The sequence below is a fragment of the Suricata suricatta genome, chromosome 14 (assembly GCF_006229205.1).
Source record: "Suricata suricatta isolate VVHF042 chromosome 14, meerkat_22Aug2017_6uvM2_HiC, whole genome shotgun sequence".
NCBI lineage: Eukaryota > Metazoa > Chordata > Mammalia > Carnivora > Herpestidae > Suricata > Suricata suricatta.
This window is the reverse complement of record NC_043713.1, coordinates 25,343,943-25,363,871: the sequence shown is the minus strand read 5'-3', so window position 1 is coordinate 25,363,871 and position 19,929 is coordinate 25,343,943. Positions and strand designations below refer to the sequence as shown.

Here is a 19,929-nt window from a genome sequence, read left to right as displayed (position 1 = left end):
GGCGTGGGCCCCCCGGGCCCGAAGAGCAGGCTGGCAGCCCTCCAGGCGGCGGGCTTGCGGCCACGCCGGGGCCGGGCCATGCGGCAGCTCTGGCGCTTGATGTGGCGGTGCAGGTGGTCGGAGCGCGTGAAGCTCTTGTAGCAGAACTCGCACTGGTAGGGCCGCACGCCCGTGTGGATGCGCATGTGGTTCTTGAGGTCGTAGTTGTGCACGAACTTGGCGTTGCAGTGGATGCACAGGTAGGGCCGCTCCCCCGTGTGCTTCCGCATGTGGATCTTCAGCTTGTCCTGCCTGCAATGCAGAGCCTGCAGTCAGTCCCCGCGGGGAGCCCGAGGAGCCGCCCCCCAGTCTCTTCCCACCCCGCTTATGCCACAGCCTGCTAGAGCTCGCCGCTGCAGTGGTGTCCAGCCTCGGAAGCGGGACCCATGCTAGGACTGACTTGCAAACCCTGCCTCACTCCTAACGGGTGCGGCTACTCACCAGGATTGGAGGGCGGGAGAAGGAGCAGTGTCCCCAAAGGCCTCCTTCACTCCAGAACTCCTTTTACTCATCAGCTCAGAGTAATGAAGCCCCACTCTTTGTCAGAGGCCTGGCTTACATACTGGAAAATGGGCCTGTCCCGGGACCCTTCTCCCCACAAGTCCGCAGTCTGTCCTCAGTTCTTGTGCATGTGGCAACCTCTGATACTGCCTTGTGCTTTAATTTCATGCCCACTCTCTCCAGGCATGCCTTCCCTCCTGTTTGCCCTGTGTCTTTGCCCAGAGCCCCAGGCCCCATCCTGGGCCCCTGGGGCTGTGGAGATCTATCTGTCCTCAGCACTTATCTGGGAGGCTATAGCTTGCTCAAGGCTCCCGCACTGTGGTTTCTCATCCCAAGCTGTGGGCTTTCCTCTTTGTCTGCAGAGAATTCCAGGGTTTATAAAAGAGCCAGGTGCAACAAGAATGTAGCCTAATCTAGGGCAAAGCTTTTTAGGATTTAAGTGCTATTATTCAGGGGAAAGGTATGGTGTAAAGGTGGGGCTCCACTGGGGTTTGGGGGCCCATGCCCCAGCTGCAGACCCACTGCGAACATGCTGAAAGACCTTAGGCAAGTTACTTAATGTCTCTGCGCAGAGCTGAGTTTAGCATTAGACATCGCTTCCTATTGTCCAGGGCTGATGGAGAGGATCTAGGTTTGTGTCAAACTAGATTCAACATACTTCCTGGTGATCTCGAAAGGAAGACTGACATCGCGGGGTTGTCTTCCTAAAGACTGAGTGCAGCACAGACCAGCTAGAGGAGCCTTCCAGCCTGGCTGAAGTCGAGTTAGACAGGCTGCAAGAACTCCTCTCGGGGTCCTTCTGCAGCCCTCCCCAACCAGGCCTGGCTAGGATTTACTTCCGGCTAGGATTTGCTTGCAAATCCTGCTTCACTCCAAAGAGCTCTGCATCCTGTCTCCTACCGCCTCCCCGCAGGTGTGGCCCTGGTGGAGCGTCTGTCTGTAATTTTTGCCTCGGGTTTGAGGTCAGAACAGATGCGGAGCCCAGGCATTCAGCCTGAAATGGCCAGATTTAAACCATGCTCAATATAACTGCAGGATGGCAGGAGCAGGTCCTGGTCTCCTGGTGTCCCCTGGCCGCTAGAGGTCTCACTGGCTCTCATTTTTGGACAGGTTCCCCAGGGGCTGGGCAGGAGAAAAAAGGACATTCTTGTGTACCCTGGCAGAGACCAGGGGAGGACCAGGACAGATCCACCCCTTCCACCTGTGCTACCAGGAAGGCACAGGGCACCTGGGAGATGGGGATGGGGGATGGGAAGGGAGGAGGAAGTGAATGCGGCTCCGGAGGCGAGCAGGGGTCCCGCACACCAGACCCTCCTCTCCTCCACATTCCCTGTCCCCGCCCCTCCCACGACCCACAAGCTGTGCCCAGGCTGCCTAGCAGCCTGCTGTGACATCCCAGGCTCCCTGCCCCAGCCACAGCACACTGCCCTTAGGGTAGCTATAACCCACATTTCATCCAGGGGAAGGGGCGTTTGAACAGCAAGGGGCTTTAGCAAGCGTATGGGCCAGTGGGTCTCAAACTTGCGCCTGCATCAGAACGGCTCTCGGGGCTTGACGAAGCAGCGTGCAGGGCCCCGTTCCCAGAGATTCTGATTTGGGGGGTCAGCGGGGAGAGGGCAGAGAACATGCATTCCTAACAAGCTGCCAGATGCTGCTGCTGTGAGAGGCACCTTTGCTGATGGGCAAATGGGGGCCCAGGGAGGGAACTTGCCAAGGCCACCCGGAAAGTAAAGGCAGAACTGAAACTAGAACTCAGGCCTCCTTCCCCACCACTGCAGGAGTGGGGTGCATAATGCCATTTGTGCCCCAAGAGCAACGCTATCTAGTCACCACGGATATGTTTTGGGATTTACACATTCACCTAGGTTCCCAGGGAAATGCTGATGCAAGGTGGTCAGCTGGGTGCACTCCCTGGCCATGTGACTTGCATCCTCACCGGGACCTGGTGGAGAACTCCCTCGGAGTCGTCAGTGGGGCTATAAGCATATCAACTCACTTAATCCCGCCAGAACCTTATAAGGTGGCTATTTTTCAAAATCACTATTGCACATACTTAGTATTGATGCTGAGGGTCACCCTCAAAATAATGGACAATGCATATGGTAACTCTTTAGATATTAAGGGCCTGCTATAAATATCCACAATTTCTCCCGAGCTTTTCATTAGAGCATCCAAAATAAGTCCCATTTTAGCAGCCGTTAGCTGACCCGTGTAGGAAGTGTGGAGAAGGTGATTTCCTTTTATTGAGCACCTGCTGTGGGCAGATGACTACACCATCTCAATGCCCCTGGAAGGTTGTTATTCAGAGGCGAGTTATGGTGTAGGTGTGGGGCCCCCATTAGGGGTCTGGGAGCCCCTGCTGCAGCTGCAGACCCACCACTAACTTTTTGGGTGACCTCAGGAAAGTTACTTAACCTCTCTGTGCAGAACGGAACCTAGGGCCAGGCACCAGTCCCTATTGTCCAGGACTGATGAGGGAAGCTGAGTTTGTATGAGTTAGACTCAACGTACCTAGAATGATTTCCTCACTTAGAGGAAGAGTTGAGGCTCAGAGAAGTCAAGCACCTTTCCCAAAGGTGTCCAGGCATGAGGGGCAAAGGAGGCGGGGGAGCAGTCTGGGGTACGGTTTGTCTGCAAGCTCTCCGGAGGTTGAGAAAGGGTAGATTTTCAAACCGGGGACTCCCAGCCTGCGGCCTCTCGGGACTGCCTCCGAAAGAGCAGACTAGAACCATCAAACAGGGCATTTGCCGCCAGACTTCTGCCTCTGGGGCCAGAGTACTGGGGCCTGCCTTGAGAGGGGCTCAGCCCTGGGCAGGAGCCGGCGGACCCTAACGGAGGCTTTCCATGGGAGCAGTGGGGAGGGTAGAGCTGCACAGCTTTTGACAAGTCAGTCCTGGAAAATAAATGTAGAGATCATCTAGTCTCTTTTCTAGTCTAGGATCATATTAATATGTCTGATTCTCAGTCTCAGTCGGTGGGCCCAGTAACCTGCATTATTAATAGTAGACTTGCGAGGACCTTAAAAATACTGATTTCATTCAATCCCTTAACTCTCAAGATGAGGAAAGCAAGGGCAGAGAGGGAATGGCTTTCCAAGGTCACACCTCCTTCTTATTCCTGTAACCACCTTTGCATGTGGGTATAATGCACGTGTGTGTTGGCAGAGTCGGGCCGGGGGCTAGGTATACTCCAAGAACTGGACCAGGTCCTTAGCTGCCCTGGGCCACAGTGGCCGAACGTCTACAATGGGGACCTCTGACCTCTGGTATTCGGTGAGTGTTCAAATCTAAGTAGTGGGCTTATCCTGTATCTCTTCCTCGCTAGTTGGCTTCATTATTATGTCTGTTTTACCCCTATCTGAGGTGATGGATGTGTGTTAATGTGTGCACCACCACGTTTTTGTGGAATCATGGCATTGTATACCTGACTTGTATGATATACGTCAGTTATAGCTCAATGAAGCTGGAAAGAAAAAGATCGGCCACCTGCTCGCTAGCCCCTGCCCCCACAGCACTGCACCCGCACCCCGCATGGACAGGCTGCTCCTCTAGCAGGCCGTGCTCTGGCCACTCTCTCTGGCCACCTGCGGGCCCGAGCTGGACTTCCAGCCTTGCCTCCTTCCAATGCAGAGCCTGCCATATTGTGAGATGGACACCTGGTAAACCCTGTGTCCTTCCCTGTCTGTGCAGGTCTCGTGTCCGGACACCAATGCCCCATCTCTGGGGTCCTGCCAGAGGCCCAAGCCCAGATGCCAGCATGTGCAGTCCTTTTCTTTCCAGCCTCGAACCCCTTGTTCCAGCGCCCCCCTCCCTGCACCTCTCTCCCGGTTTACTTTTGCAAACTGCACTGCCTGAAATGTCTCCCACTCCTTCCCCCTCCAGCCACTTCTGCCAATCTTTCAAGGTCAAATTCAAGGGCAATTCTCTACAGACCTTCCCCCGTCCACCCAGGTCTTGTCCTTTGCCCTCACCTTCCAGAGCACCTGTGACCTGAATACTGTACCTCAGGCCAGGGCAAGGAGGGAGCAACAGTGTCAGCAACACTGGCTCCTGTTCCCAAATGACCCCATAGGTGTCAGCATTGTCCCCCACCCCTGCTCCCCTGCAGGACGCGAGCTCTGGGAGGAAAGCCTCTCTGTCTGCACTGCGGCCCCTTTAGACCATCCAGGTACTCTTGGCAGATGAACACATTGCTCAGAGGTGCCTTTGCTGCTTTTATTTCCTAAGCATGTCATTGCCAGGGCAGTGGCCATCACGTGTGCTGTTTTCCTGAGCTGTCCCTCGTCTCTGCAGAGCCGCTGCCCTGTCCCTGGCTCCTGCAGCCCTGTCTCATTAGAAGCCTGGGCAGCGAGATGGTACAGGAGGAGCACATTGATGGGCAAGGAACACTGGCCCCAGCTACCGCAGATAAGGGACCACGCTCTCTGTACTAACCAGTAGCACGGATCAGGTGCCTGCTGAGCACCGGGCAGTCACGCCTTATCTCACTGAATCCTGTGGAGTCCGTGTCGCCATCACTGTCGTGAGGAAATTGGGGCAGAGTCTGCTGTAATGCGTCCATGGCTTCTCTGACCTTGGGCAGTATCTGAATGGAATCATGGTCTGGGGGGCAACTTTAGGAAGCACCTGCTCCAAGCCCCTCACATGACACGTGGGGAAACTGAGACCCGGAGAGGGAGGAGGCCAAGGTCATACAGGCAGTGAGAAGCCCAGCCAGGCCCTGAACCTGGAGTTCCAGGCTACCGGATCTGCTTGGATGAGAATCTGCCAGGTGCTTTTGCATCCTGCACAGTTGATGCACAACAGGGAAGCTGCAATGCGTGCTCATAGCACGCTTGTTGACTGACCACGGACCTGCAGCTGCAGGATTGGCTCTCAGGACCCCATGCTCCAACCCCAATGTGCTCGTGCTCACCCCGATTCCCTTGCCTGCCTTCCCCTTCCTTTACTCGGCTCTGGGGACCAGCCCCGGGCACATGCACCCAAGCCTTGATCTGTATTCCCCCTTCCGGCCTGGAGAGCTTATCGTGGGAAAGATGCACTGGTCCTTATGAGCTCATTCCTCTGAGTGAAAGAAAGGGCTGCAGGGTCTCGCCCGGGGCCTCGGCCTCCATGAGGGCTCCCAGTCATGATAATGCTTTCCCAGCACCATCCGCCAGACTTCTTGGTAACCTGATGGTCTGAGACAAACCCTCTTCCTGCTGCCACTGCTAATGATATTGCATTATCTTAATAAGGTCCCCAGGGCTGCCAGGAGTGGGAGGGCTAAAAGGAAAATACGGGAAAAAAGCAGCAGCCAGGCTCCTGGCCTGGTCTGGAGAGCAGACTGCTGCTAGCTTGTGGAGCCGTCAGCACGGGGCTCACGCTGGTGGCAGGTGTGGGAGGCACAACCTCACGGTCTTTATGGGATGGTGGCAGGAGACCCTTTGGAAGCTGGGGAGGTCACAGCTGGCCAGAGAGTGATGCTCAGGGTGTGAGGCATAGGCAGAAGGACTCCAAGGGATCGTGGGGTGACCGGAGCTAGAAGGGGACAGTGTGGGGCCAAAGAAACACAGTCTGGTTGGAGCCTTCAAGGCCTTGCCTGGCGTTCCAGGAGTGTGTCCTATTTGGAACAATGGGTCTAGGACAATGGTCCCCAGGGCTGGTGGAAATGGAATGCCATCTCAGAGGTGAGGGTCTGATGCCAAGGGATAGACAACACCATGGGTGGGGGAAGGCCTTCCTCTCTCTTGGAGAAAGAGAGCTACAGGTGGGCTTTGGGGGCAGAATGGGCTCTGTGGGAAGGAATCCACCACGGTGGCTGAAGCCACTGTGAGTGATGTCCCCATGGGTGCAGACATTCTGGGAGTTGGCATCTGAGGCCGGAACCCAGAGCCTGAGCCAGAAGGCCACTTTGCAAGAGGAGGATAGGCCGCTCCAACATCCCTCGGGCGATGGGAAGTGGGGTTTCATCCAGGAGAAGGAAAAGGAGGCCTGACTGGAGAGTGGAGCCCAGTTGTGTTCCAGGAAAGAAAGGGAAGAGAGTGTCCAGGAGGAGGAGTTGAGGGCGGCTGGTCTGGGCTCCCCCAGCCTCTGGGGGTCTGGGTCCCAAGGAGCGGCTTGGCCTTGCAAGGGAGTCTGGGAATTCTGAGTCAAAGGCAGCAGCTGCTGTAAGTGTCTGAGGAAGGGCCTCCCTCCTGGGAGAGAGGGAAGGTGTCTGGGTCGTGGCTGCAGGAAGTCAGCCACAATGAAGGTCCCCATGGAAAGGCTGCATGGGGACTTGGCTGCAGGGAGAGGCATGGGAAACCCTACATGGACAGGCTGCTGGGGGACAGAAAAGACTCCTTGCAGGGCAGCTCTGGGAGAGGGCGGGGGGGTGGGGAGGACACAAAGCCAACTCTTCTGAAGAATGTGACATGGAGGGCGTTCAGGGAGTGTTCTAGGCGGACGGCCACAGCCCACGGTGCAAAATAACATCCCTGGAGTCCCTTGTGTGAGGAGGCCAGGGGAATGTCCAGCCGTCCCCCACTCTGGGGCTCCTCTACCCCCGGGAAGGGAGTGCCCAGGAGCAAGTTTGATCTTCGTCAGCAGGGTCTGAGTCCGGTGGGAACCGGGTGAGGGGAGGTGCTGACGGAGGCAGGATGCAGCTGCTTCTGGGGGCCCAGACGGCCGTGGCTGAGCTGAGCAGGAGCGAACCGGAGGGAGGGCCGGGCAGATGCAGGGCCGCCCCACGGCTGGTCTGGCCTGGAGGGCTGGCGAGGCTGCAGGCGCAGAGGCCCCCTAAGTGATCATCAGGAATGTGCTGCAAGGGAGGGTTCTGGAATGCAGCCCTCCTGTAAACCCAATATCCTGCCCAAACCAGGAGGCCTACTCAGAGAATATTCTCCTGTCAGGAGGGGCGAGAAGTCTGTCTGCAGTGACGAACCAAGCTGAATGCTCTCACTAGGGAAGTCAGGGCCCCCAGACCTGCGTGGTCTGCACAGAAGGCTGTGTGTGGGAGGGGCCTGGAGGGAAGGGACGTGGGGTCCTTGGCAAGCTCACTATGTGGCATGCTGAGACGTGCATATCCCCGAAACCACAGACCTGGGGCTCCCCTGAAGGGAGCCGTGTCCCATCCGTGAAGGGAACAGGTATGAGAAATTAGGGACATGGACCCTGGGTGGCAGGAAGGGGCATTGAGGCTGACCAGGGGCCTGGCTTTGTGAAGAGTGTGCTAGTCTCTGAAGCCATCCCTGGGGCCCTGGACTGGGAGTCACAGGTGGAGGTGGGTGAACGGTACTCCAGTGTGGACTGTGCCCTAGTTTTCCTCCCTAATGGTATCCTTGTATCTCTGTGCTCGGGCCACACCTGGTTCAGGTGTTCGGGCCCGGCCTGTGGGGCTCAGGTGAATTCAGGAGAAGGAGTGGGGCGGGGGATCAGAGTGGCAGGGCCATTTGTGAGGGATACCCCAGGGGAGCTGAGCCCCAGGAATCTGAGTCCGGCTGCAGTAACAGCAGAGCACCCTGAGGGCAGCACTGCAAGGCGGATGGTGCTGCACGTGGGATAGGTGGGGCCCCGCCCCTTTGCACCTGGGGATTCTCCAGCTCAAAGCATCTGGGAGAGAGTCTGTGTGGGGTTTCCCTCCTCAAAGCAGCTCTGCAGGGACCCCAAGGCCATCTTTGCAACAACCAGTATTGTCCTTCGAAATGGTCACCAGTGGAGCCAGGTGCAGGGCTATTTTAGCAATGCCACGGTCACCTGAACACATTTCTGACCCCCTTCTCCAGAGACTTCAAATAGAGTTTTTAAGCAACCCAGGATAGGGGGTCTCTTTACTTTATAAGACTCATCTTCTTTTTACACCTGAAAAGTACTGTCCCTGATTTGCTGTTCAACTTGACTCAAAACAACTTCACTCTATCCTCCAAGGCCAAAGCTTGGGCCCACTGAGGAAAATCAGAAGAATGGACCCCCAGCAGTTCCCAAAGAGAAAGTTCCAAGAGGATGTGGGGTAAAGGCAGCACCATGGGCATACGTGTGGGCCTCAGGCTGGGTTCTTTGCCAGGGATGGTGGCAGTGTGAATAAAGAAGTGTGGGTAAGAAAAAAAAATAGGTACTTGGGTTCCTCTTCTTTAACCAGTGGATTTTAATTCAAGATAAGCCTAGGACCTGGAAGAGAAGCAAATCATTGACTCCAGAAAACCAGAGCGTATGATTTGAATAGAAATGTACATCTTCAAGGGAAAGGACCTGTCTGGTCCTGGTCACAGAGCAGGGTATCCACCAGGCTCTGTCCACATCTGACACACAGAAAGGAAGACCCCCTGATGCAACACCACTCACCAGAACTTTCTCCACCATCAAAATGGCCATGAGGGTCAGCCTCACACCGGTGACCAAAAATAGCACCAACAGACCATATTTTCCCCAAATGAGGGCCATCAAAACTGAGCAGGGAACAAAACGGACCCCACGTCATTCCACTAATCAGTTTTGAGCCCGAAAGTTGCAGTGCAGAGGGGGTCCATAACAAACGCTTGCTGAAGCGCACGGAGTCTGTGAAGCATAAAAGGTCTGTCATGTATTGATTTCAAATTTCAAATTTTATAACCGCATAAAGTTAACCCTCTTCCTAACATGGAGAGTCAAGGCGGAGAACATAAAAAAGAGGCTAATCCTTTAGATCTGATCCAAGAGAAGATCGAAAGGGCTCCAGGGGTCTCTATAGTCTCCTGGTCACAGATTTTGCTGTCCTACAAGTCCTGGTTCTGGCATCTTCTTCTGTATGTGCTCACGAGAGCGGCCAACTAGCCACTGGGAGGTGGACTGCCCACCTGTAAACAAAGGCCATAGCCCCGCCCCGTCCTCTCGGGCCCTGGCCGTGGTGACAATACATGCAGTACACTTAGCCCCCTGCATGCTGAACATGCCCTGAATAAAATAAAGAGGCGGCAGTCCATGGGGGAGCTTCCAAGCACCTTCGTGACTCCCCAATGGGGAAGGGGAGAGGGAGGTCAAGCAAGCCAGGAGCTGAGGCCCTCCACTTCTGACTGAGCCAGAACAGCTCTGCTCTCGTCTGTATTATATCTTGCTCTTCCTGCTAATAGCGAATTTCAGACAATATTTTAGCCCTTAAGAAGAGTTTGGAAATCGCCATACCAGGGAATGCTGGCATACCTTCCAGTGAATAAACTTGCCATGCACTTGGGGTCTGGCTGGGCCTCCCTCAAACTGGGTGTCTCCATCCCAGCCCTCGATGCCCCCTCTGCTGTTATCATGCGCCCCTCCCCCCACGCTCCCTGCCCCCGCCCCCTGCCTGAGGGCTGTGATGCGCACCTGGTGAAGCGGACCTCACAGATGTTGCACATGTATGGCTTCTCCCCGGTGTGGGTCCTCATGTGCCGTGGCAGCTTCCCGGCCCCCATGATGACTTTGTGGCAGATGGGGCACTGCTGGGAGGCCTTGGGCTTCAGCTTGCGCTCCTCCACCAGTGGCCAGGGCGGGAAGAGGCTCCCCAGGTGGGTGGCACTCAGGAAGTTGAGATAGGCACCGTAGTCGTTCTCCGCCTTGATGGGGCCCAGCGGCCCCCCAGGGAGGTCAGGGAACATGTCCTTGAAGAAGTCATTGGGGAAGGGGGGTGGTGGGGGTGGGGGCAGCTCCTCCTTCTCCTCCTCCTTGATCTTCCGGTTCTTGATGACCAGGTCTAGCGGCCCGCTGTCCATGGGCTGCTCCGGCAATGGGGCAAAGGCACCAAAGTCCCCCGGCCAGAGGTGTGGGAAGAAGTCAGGGGCAAACGGAGATAAGGAGGGTCTCCTGTCAGAGATGTTGGCTTTGGGGTACAGGTTCTCCCTCAGCAAAGATTCGATGGAGAAGTCCCGGATGACACCCAGATGGCTGGGGCTGCCGGCCTGGAAGGAATCGGGGAAGTCCCTGGGCGCGTCAGAATAGGCCTTCTCCGTGAGATGGTCTGTCTTGGAGGGGCTTTGGTGGCAGTTGATGTCCTGGGGGTCAGGCAAGTTTTCCTGATCAGCAAAGTCCTCAGTGTCGTCATCCTCGTCTTCCTCCTCCTCCTCCTCCTCCTCTTCCTCATCCTCCTCATCATCGTCCTCGTCCTCGTCATCGTCGTCCTCCTTGTCGTCCTCCTCCCCGCCGTCGCCGCCGGGCTCCATGATCTCCAGGCACACGTTCACGATGCACTGGATCTCCAGCATCCTGGCGGCGTTGAGGATGTGCTTGACGTTGGAGGCGGTGATGGTGAGCGTGGAGGTGTAGGCGAAGTCCAGGATGGCGGCCAGGGCCTCGGGCTGGACGAAGTCGATCTCGTAGACGTACGGCTGACTGGCCAGGGCGCCGGCCGTGAACAGCTTCTTGAAGTACTTGCTGCAGGCGGCCAGGACGGCGCGGTGCGTGCGGTACTCGTGCTCCTGCACCACGAGGAGCACGTCGCAGAGCAGGCCGTCCTGCCGCTGCTCGTTCAGACTGCACAGGACCTCACTGCTGTGGTTGGGGAAGGGAATGCCGATGAGCTCGTCAATGCCATTGGCCATGTTCTCAGCCAGAGCCCTGCAGGGACGCACAGAGAGGAGGCCGGGGTTAGAAGCACAGTCCCGGGAGGGGACACCTGGCTCCGGGGCCGGGGGCCGCTGGGCTGGTGGGCGTGCTGGCCATGGGACCCCTGCTTTTGCCTACGGCTTCCCGCTCCACCAGAAAGCCAACCCTCCTCCCTCTCGGCTTTGCCTAACCCCACCTGCAATTCAGAGCCCAGCTTGCAAGCCAGGCTTTTTGGTGTACTACTATGGGCTCTTTGCCAGGACCCCTAAGGCCCTTGGCCTTAGGCTTCTCAATGGGCAGGGAGCATACACCAGTTAGCCAAGGCCATGGAAGCTTCTGGCAGGCACGGTTTCACTGAATCCACTTCCTGCTCCGTGCGCTACAGACTCGCTCACTGGCGTCCACTACTCACTCACACGACGTCCACAGTCAACGGCCAAGTGGGGGAATGTTCTGTCACTACTCAGTGCTCCTGCTGGGAAAATGCTCTGTTGTTTTCTTTTGTTTTGTTTTGTTCCACAAAGCCTCTGACTCGTAATGGGTGAAACTTTTGCTACTATTGGCTCCTGTTCTGAGCTGAGCTGTGATCCCCCCTCTGCCTGCCCCGATTCATATGTTGAAATCTTAACGCTTAGTATCTCAGAATGTGACTCTATTCGGAGGGAAGGCTTTTGAAGAGGTGACTGAAGATCAAATGAGGTCACATGAGTGAGCCCTAACCTAGCATGACTGGTATCCTTCTAAGATGTGAGTAGGACCCAGCGCTCAAAGGGAAGACTCCATAAAGATACAGAGAAAAGATAAGCCAAGGGGAGAGGTCTCGGAAGACCCCAGACCTCCCGACACTGTGACCCTGGACTTCCAGCTTCCAGAGCTGGGAGAAAATGGGTTTCTGCTGTGTAAGCCCTGTCGTCTGCGGCTCTTGCTTACGGTGACCCGAGCCAACTGATAAAGCTTCTAGGAATCTTAAAACCAAATTTTGTGGCCCATTTTCAGCACAGAAATGGGGCCTAATGGTATATGCTTTGCCTCTGACCTTAGGTCTGACTTCATTGTAGTTGATGGAGTTTCTATTCATTTGCAAATCTTGATCTTTTTTTTCTTTTTAAATAGTGACCTCCTGTATATGTGTATCTGTGAGCTGTTTCACATGTAAGGAAACATTTAAATTCCGTATTAAATTTGAGTACACTGTAGCTAATTTATCATGTCTCCAGGAAACACATCACCTGGAGGGAGAAGCCTCTTCTGAGACCCCTTAGTTTGAAGTGTGGCTGGTGACAGCCACCGGGACAGAAAAGTGCAGGACAGAGGACAGCACCCTGCTTCAGGGAGTCAGACTCAGAGCCCAAGTCCACAGATTCAGCTTGGACAAAAAGCCACTTCTGTTTTTATGCCGTGGCATCGAGGACTTCCTCTGCTTAGGGCAAAGCGTAATTGTGGCCCATGCATAAAACCTAACAAAAGCCTGGTCCTTACCCTGGTGCAATTAGGGTGGAGAGAAAATAAAAATAAAAACAAAACCTGAAAACCTCAGGCCCCAGTGGGAAGAGCCTTGGGGATTCCCACACATTTATCTTCTGGATGTTTCTACTTTGGGAAGGCAGGTGCAGGGAAGCAGAGGAGAGGGAAGTGCCACTCACACAATATGCACCCTGAGTGGGGACTGGAGGCTCCAGGGCCCTGGCGAGAAGTGCAGGGGCTCAGGAGGCTTCCCAGAAGGCCTTGCAGCCACTCTGCCTTCTCATCTTTAAGAGGGCCAGCGACCCCCACAGGCCATGCATTCAACTGTGATGGCGAAATATCAAGATTCACCAAAGAGAAATGGGAGCTCCCCACACACCCGTCAGAATGGCTAAAATAAAAAAATAGTGACAACACCAAATGCTGGCAAGGATGTGGGGAAACCGGATCACTCATCCATTGCTGGTGGGCATGTAAAATGGTAGAGCCTCACTGCAAAACAATTTGGGGGTTTCCTTAAAAAAAAAACTAAATGTGTAACCACCCTATGATGCAGCACCCTCCATCAAGCACTCTTGAGCATCTGTCCCAAAGAAATAAAAACATGGGTCCACGCAAAGACCTGAATGCAAATGTTCCTGGCAGCTTTATGCATAGCAGTCAATGACTGGAAAGAATCCAGAGGCCCTTCAATGGGTGAGTAGTTCACCAAGCCGGAATGCACCCATTTCACAGAGGACTAGTCAGCAATCAAGAGGAACGACATACTAATGCATAAAAAAAGCCTGGATGGGCCTGAGTGAAAAAGCGGCACCAGTAGGTTACATGCTGCATAATGCCATTTATATGATGCTCTTGAGGTGGTGGTATCATTCCAGAAATGGAGCACATAGGAGTGGCTGCTGGTGGCTAGAAAGTGGGTGGGGCAGGAGGGAGGTGGGCGTGGCTATAAGAGGGCATCAGGAGGGCCCCTCCTGGTGATGGGCACATTCTGTATCTTGACTGTACAGAGGTCAATATCCTGGATGATGTTGTCCTGTGATTTTGAAAGATGCTACCATCGGGGAAAACTGGGTAAAGTGTACATGGGATGTCTGGATTTTTTTCTTAAAACTACATGTGAATTGGGGGGCCTTGGGTGGCTCAGTCGGCTAAGCGCCTGACTTCGGTTCAGGTCATGATCTCGCAGTTCATGAGTTCGATCCCTGCATCGGGCTCTGTACTGCTAGCTCAGAGCCTAGAGCCTGCTTCGGATTCTGCATCTCCCTCCTCTCTCTGCCCTCCCCTGCTCACCCTTGTCTCTCTCTGTCTCAAAAATAAACATTAACATAAGCTAGGTTTCTATTTTAAAAAAACTACATGTGAATCGACAAATTATGTAAAAAAAATGTTTAATTAAAAAATCAAATGATAGGAAACAACTTAAACCAATAAATAGACAATCTCCTTCCACCCTAATGAATGATGATTATCATCTGTCGATTGTAGTGGGTGAGGTGACGGGGAGAGGGAGGCTACTTTACTCAGAGTGGTCAGGGAAGGCTTCCCTTGGGAGGTGTCATTTAAGCTGAGGCCTGGATGGTGAGAAGGATCCAGTCATAGGATGATGTAGGGAACAGTGGGAACAGCAAGTGCAAAGCGGGCAGTTCCACCAAGGTGCTCTAGGTCTGGGTGGGGGTGGGGGGCAAGTTAACTTGGTTCTTGTCCGCTGAAAAACCGTTCTACAGCTGCATCTCTCTGGGGGCTCAGATCCCTCTGAGGTCCTGTGTAGGACCCCCCTCCTTCTCTCTGACCAGGGTGGGCATCCCCATGCCGCAGGCCTCAGCTCTCTGTGCTGCAGAGTATTCTGAGGCTACCTCCTTCCCCTATGCTCCAGGCCTCCCTCTGTAACCCCTTCAGGGCTTCCATGTCTATTACTGTCCCAGAAAAGCCACTTTGTTGCACCTTCTGTGCAGTGAGTAAGGGGACCCGAGGACACTGGTCCCTATCCTGCCGGCCCCCACTTCCTGCTTCAGACACTCAGGCCTTATAGGGCAGACAGGGAGGATTTAGGGCCGGGCCAACCTTGGCCAACACCTCTCTGCAGGCCAAGTGCTCGCCTAAACAGTGGGGTTCCCAAATGAGGGGTCGGAGCCATGGCCTGCCCTCAGCCTACTCATCTTCACGATTACAGGGGCGCGGCTCTAATTATTATCACTATTCCTATCTTACAGAGGAGGCAAAGGAGGCACAAAAGGATAGATCACAGGGACACTAAGTCATGGCATAAAGATCTGAGTCCAAAGTCTGGCTCCCCAGGCCATGCTTCTCCACCACAACCACTCTACCTCCTGCCTCTGCTTCACAAAGGTGACCAAGAATGACCAGAAGTCCTTGCTGCGGTCTGAGTGGCCCAGACCCCGGGGCATTCAGAGATGCTCAGGGGCACCTTTGTGGAGGAGGGTGGATGGGAAGGATTTGGATCAGCAGGAGAGAGTGGCCCTGCCTCCCCAGGGGGGCCAAGCAGGCAGGCGCAGTGGGTAGATGGAGGCCGGACCAGCCTCAGGGACTACAGCATCAGGAAGTCTTCCCAAGCAAGGCCCAGGTCCCTGCTTTGCTTGGAGTGGGCAGAGCGGCCCCTCTGTGGTCCCTGGAATTTGCCCACTTGCTCCCGGGCAGTCTCCCCTGGTGGTTTTGGCAAAGCTCTGCCAAAGGGGAGGGGAGGGGATGGAGCTGAGGCTCCATTCGGCTTTCCCCTCTCACTTTCTGAGCACAGCCTACATTTATCAGTCTACAGTCACCTGGATAAGCTGAGTGCTCACGGCACTGCTCTCAAACATGCCCCACATTGTACCCCTTTCCCCCTTCCCTCGAATCCCCCAACATGAACCCTGCTTCTCAGCCTCCATGCCTTTGCTCACACTGATCTCCTGGCTGGAGAACACCCAACCTCCTCCATCTCCAGGGGCCCACATCCCACCCACATCAGGACTTTCTCCATCTCTCTGTTCACATGCCAGGTCTCTTCCACCTTTTGATCTCCTGAACACCTGATGCCTCCGGCCATTTATTTCACTCTGCCTTGTACTAGAACTTCTTTTCTGTGTCTTGGCATTTCTGCTAGATTGTCAGCTGCTCACGGGCGGGCCGTCACTATGATGCTTAGCACAGTCCTGGCACACAGCTGGTGAAGGTCAAAGGCAGGGGCTCAGCAGCACTGAAATGACCGTTGGGCAAGTTGTTCACTAAACAATGGCACCACAACCAAGGGCAGACTCAAAGATGTCCCCTACCTCATGGTTCTTGCTTCCTGGTAGCAAGGATTCATGCTCTCATGAGGTTCCTTTCCATGTGAACAGGGCCGACCTGTGTAACCAATGAGATACGTGGACCTGACAGTGTGGTCATGAAAGACATTCAAGGGGAGGCCAGCTTCCATGTTGTGGGGACATGCAGGCAGCCCTACGGGGAGATGCACATGGCAAGAGACTGTGGCTTCCTGCCAGCCGCCAGCAGCAGCTCACCAGCTGTGAATGAGCCACAGTGAGAGCGGGCCATTCAGCCCCAGTCAAGCCCTCAGATGACAGTAGACATGCTGACATGCTGTCATCCAGGAGATGCAAGTCCCTGACAGATGTGAACCAGCACCACTTAGCTGCGGTGTGCCCAGAGTCCCGGCTACGAGATAGCGAATGCCTACTCGCGTTTTACATTTCTAAGCTCTAGCGTGATTTGTTACACAGCAGCAGCACACTATACAGGGCCACTTCCGACTTCATGGATGTGGTAGACGTGCGACATTTAGCATGACAACCGTCCGGCAGATGGCAGTGAAAGTGCTTCAGTCTCACAGTGTATTACGAGGTGATTTTGATAGATGCAAGTAGACATATTGAGGAAATGGCACCTTTTGTGAATTCCCACCACGCTGCCATATGGGCAGCAGGTCCTCACGCTTAGAAACACCTTCTCATTTCAGACGATGGTTTGTACACGAAACTTCGACTGTTAAGTAAAATGCCCAAATCAGTAAAACCCCAGGAAGTCAGTTCTTTATGGAGAGCCAAGTTTTCTTGCTTGCTAAGGGCCTATTCCTTTAAAGACCAAAAATGTTTTAAATGTCTTCCAGAGAAAATTCTTACAATTCTTTAAGCTTCCCCCCAACCTTTTAAAACAGAGGAGATGCGACCCATTGAACTGTGGTGGCCAGTGACTCATCGGAGCCTACCGAGGAGAGGAGAGTGGCTGTCCTTATGCCAAATGTTCCATCTCGTGTGCTCTTAGAGCCAGGTCTGCTGGGACTGAAAATCAGGAAGAAACCCATCGCTGTGTGACTTTGGGAGGCCCCTCTGCCTCTCTGGGCTTCTGTTTCTTCATCTTGTCATTGACAAGTCATGGAAAACCTGATAAGTGTGTCATGACTTTGAGAAGCTCCAGGTGCAAAATGGAGAGAGGAGGAGGGGGTGACAGGCCTAGGTGGCCGGGGACACAAAGGCCGGCTTGCCTGCCCAGCAGCGACTTCTCACTGCGCCTGGCTTTGGAGCTTTCATCCTGTCCCACTCCCAGAGGAGTGGATGTAACCTTGTCGTGGGGGCTGTTTTTCCAGGCAGGAGGCAGGGCTGCCTCTTGCTGTTTCATTGTCTCTTTGGGAAAAAGTACCCCCCTGTGCACACTGGGAGCTTCTGTGGTGACCCTAAGATTCCCATGCCCTGGAGGGCCCGCAGACAGCAGGTCCCCAAGGGAATGCCATGCCACACCCCCACCTTCCTGCCCAGGTCCCCCATCCCCTTCCTCCCATCGCCCAAGCCAGGGCCGTCCTGTCTCCAAGAATAACACACTCAGGAAAAAGAATTACACACCACACACACACACACACACACACACACACACACACACACACACTCACACAGACCAGAAATAAAGGGGCGGGAGAGAAAGGAAGAGGGGCTTGGAGACAGAGAAAGGAGGTGAAAGAGGAAGAACCCAGGATGGGCAAAACTTTCTCCTATGTGGTCATCATCCCAAAGGACGTCCCCTGGGCCTCTGCCCCCTGTGGAAGGCTCTAGAGCTCAGGTATATCTGAGTAGCCCTGTGTGACCAAAGCAGCATTTCTCACCGCTGGGCCTGTTGGTTCAACTGCAGAATGAGAACAGTACCCCCCACCCCCAGGTACTGTACCTGCGCTCCCCTTCCTCCCTACCAGGAGAAGGGGCCATGCCCTCCACAGAGGGGAGGAGGTGCTCCTCTAAGAGGAACCAAGACATGAGGTGGGTAGGGCGATTGGACGGGGCTTGAATCTTGGTAGGACTTTGTGTCCTGTTCTAATAACCAAGTCAGTCAAGCACGCCAGCCACCATTCACAATAGTTACCAATCCCAGCCACCATTTACAGAGTGCTTGTAACATGCCACTCATTGCCCTTCCAATCCTTCCTCAACGGACACAATTCTGAAAGGTACATATTTTTAACATCATCTCCAATTTAGAGATGAAGACACAGGTACGGAGAGGGTCAGTGACCTGCCAAGCAAGGCCAGAAGCCAGCAAGCGCCGAGCGGGACTGGAACTCAGCTACACCTGACACCAACACTGCTCTCCATTCCCCTTACCACACGGCCCCCTGCAGAGTCCCCCTTGGGACTTGAACCCTCCTCCCAAAGGCTGTCTCTTTATTGGAGCGTGGGGTGATGGATGTGTACGTGGAGGGGGATGAGGCCATGAACATCAGGGGTCTAAGTACCAAGTACAAATGAGAGGTATGGACAGAAAGGCATCAGACACCCATGGCTTGGGTAATCAGGGTAGGCTTTCAGGAGGAGGGGTCTTGTCTGTGCTGCACAGGAGAGAGAGAACTTCACTAGGCATAGGGGCGGCGTTATTTGGATCTAGAAGGATTTAGACACGCAGAACCCCTCTGGAAGTGTGTTTAACCTGGATGCCAAGTGGGATCATGCAAGAAGTGATTCTCAGCCAGGCATGTGCCTGAAGTTGATTAATGACCATCTGATAACTGGAGGCTGCTCGGAGCGCTGAGGGGCGAGGCCCGGTTCTCAGACTGCCCGGATCCACGTCGCTGCTTCCCTGCTGATGGTCTCTGGGACTTGGTATCACCCTCCTTGAGCTCAGTTTCCTCATCTGTACAATAGGGCTGATGGTCCTGTTGACGTCACAAATTCATCCAATGGGTCAAAGGAGGTAAGGCACAGAAAGTGCTTCCTGGTACACAGTAGACGCTCGACAATTATGTCAGCAATTATGAAGTCCAGGAAGGACACAGACCTCTCACTGATGTCTTGGCAGAGGGAAGGAGGACCGTACTGGGAGCTACTCTGCCTTTTGCAAGTTTCCTAGAAGCCCATGCTATTTAAGCACTTCTCCCAAAGATAGTCTGAGAAGAACGCTTACACACTCCCAGGGCCGTCCCTGGCCTGCGCGGGGCATCGGAACATTCCCAGATCCTTCCATGCCTCCTGTCTCATGTACTTCTAACCCACCAGGCAGACAAGGCTGGCATAACCTTTATGCGCACTTTACAGATGAGGAAAATGAGGCACAAACAGGAGCCTTGCCCAAGGGCACACAGTGAATTAGTGTCAGAGTTAGAACCGGGGTTCTGAGGCCCCGGCCTATGCTCCCTGATAGGGCACAGTGCCCCCATCAAGGTGCCTAGCTAGTCAGGGACCCATGTTCTTGGACTAGTTTTATTAGGAACGTGGAGTGCGTGGTAGGCAAATTACATACCCCTGCTGCCCTCAGCTCGAAGGGAAATAACTGCCCAGATCTCACCTGCTCCAGGCAGGCAGGGTCTGACCCAAGTCTGTATCATTCCCAGGATGCCATCAAACAGGAACGCAGTAGATGCTGAATGAATGAGATCAGTTCAAGACATATTGGGGATGGGCTTGAAGTCACAAATGGCAGTGGGGTGGCCTGAACCCTGGGCCTTGGGCAAATCTAACCTTTGAACAGAGCCTTGTCATGCATACGGCATGTAGACTCATTCATTTCATTCTTATTGTCATCCCCATTTGATGGGGATCAGAGAGGCTATGTGACCTGCCCAAAGTCACACTGGGCTCCAGTTGGCTCTGGTAGAATCTTTCTCATCCTCCACGGCTGCCTTGGGACAATTCTCTTGCTTTGATCCACAAGCCCAGCACCTCTCCGAATCCTGCTCAGCTCAGCAAATCTGGGGCTCAGGATGGTGCTTCCTTCTGCCAAACCCTCAGGGCAGGCTGGCCCCAGCAGCGGCAGACTGCCAGGGCCCCGGGAGTGGCCCCACAGGTCTCCAGCTCCAGCTCCTCCTCTGCCTGGGCTTGGAGCTTCAAAGCCACCTGGCAGAACTGGTGGCTATGGTGAGGGCCAGGGGGCTGTGCACGGCGCAGAGGAGGGATGTGGCTTTCTTTTCCAGACCTGGGAATGCGGCTGGGCAACAAAC

At 54.5% G+C, this 19,929-nt stretch overlaps 1 protein-coding gene across 4 annotated transcripts in view; it reads right to left on the bottom strand.

Moving 5' to 3' along the window:
- Positions 1-19,929, bottom strand: part of ZBTB7C (zinc finger and BTB domain containing 7C) — a 276,283-nt gene that overhangs the window by 503 nt on the left and 255,851 nt on the right. For 3 of the 4 annotated variants that reach the window (XM_029922910.1, XM_029922909.1, XM_029922911.1), the window contains 2 exons: positions 9,834-11,060; positions 1-291 (listed from right to left, as the gene is read on the bottom strand). In XM_029922910.1, the coding sequence (XP_029778770.1) occupies positions 1-291; positions 9,834-11,044 (1,502 nt within the window). In that variant the 5' untranslated portion in view covers positions 11,045-11,060. Of the gene's footprint in view, positions 292-9,833; positions 11,161-19,929 lie in introns of those variants that run through there. The other variant, XM_029922912.1, reaches the window with a different exon arrangement.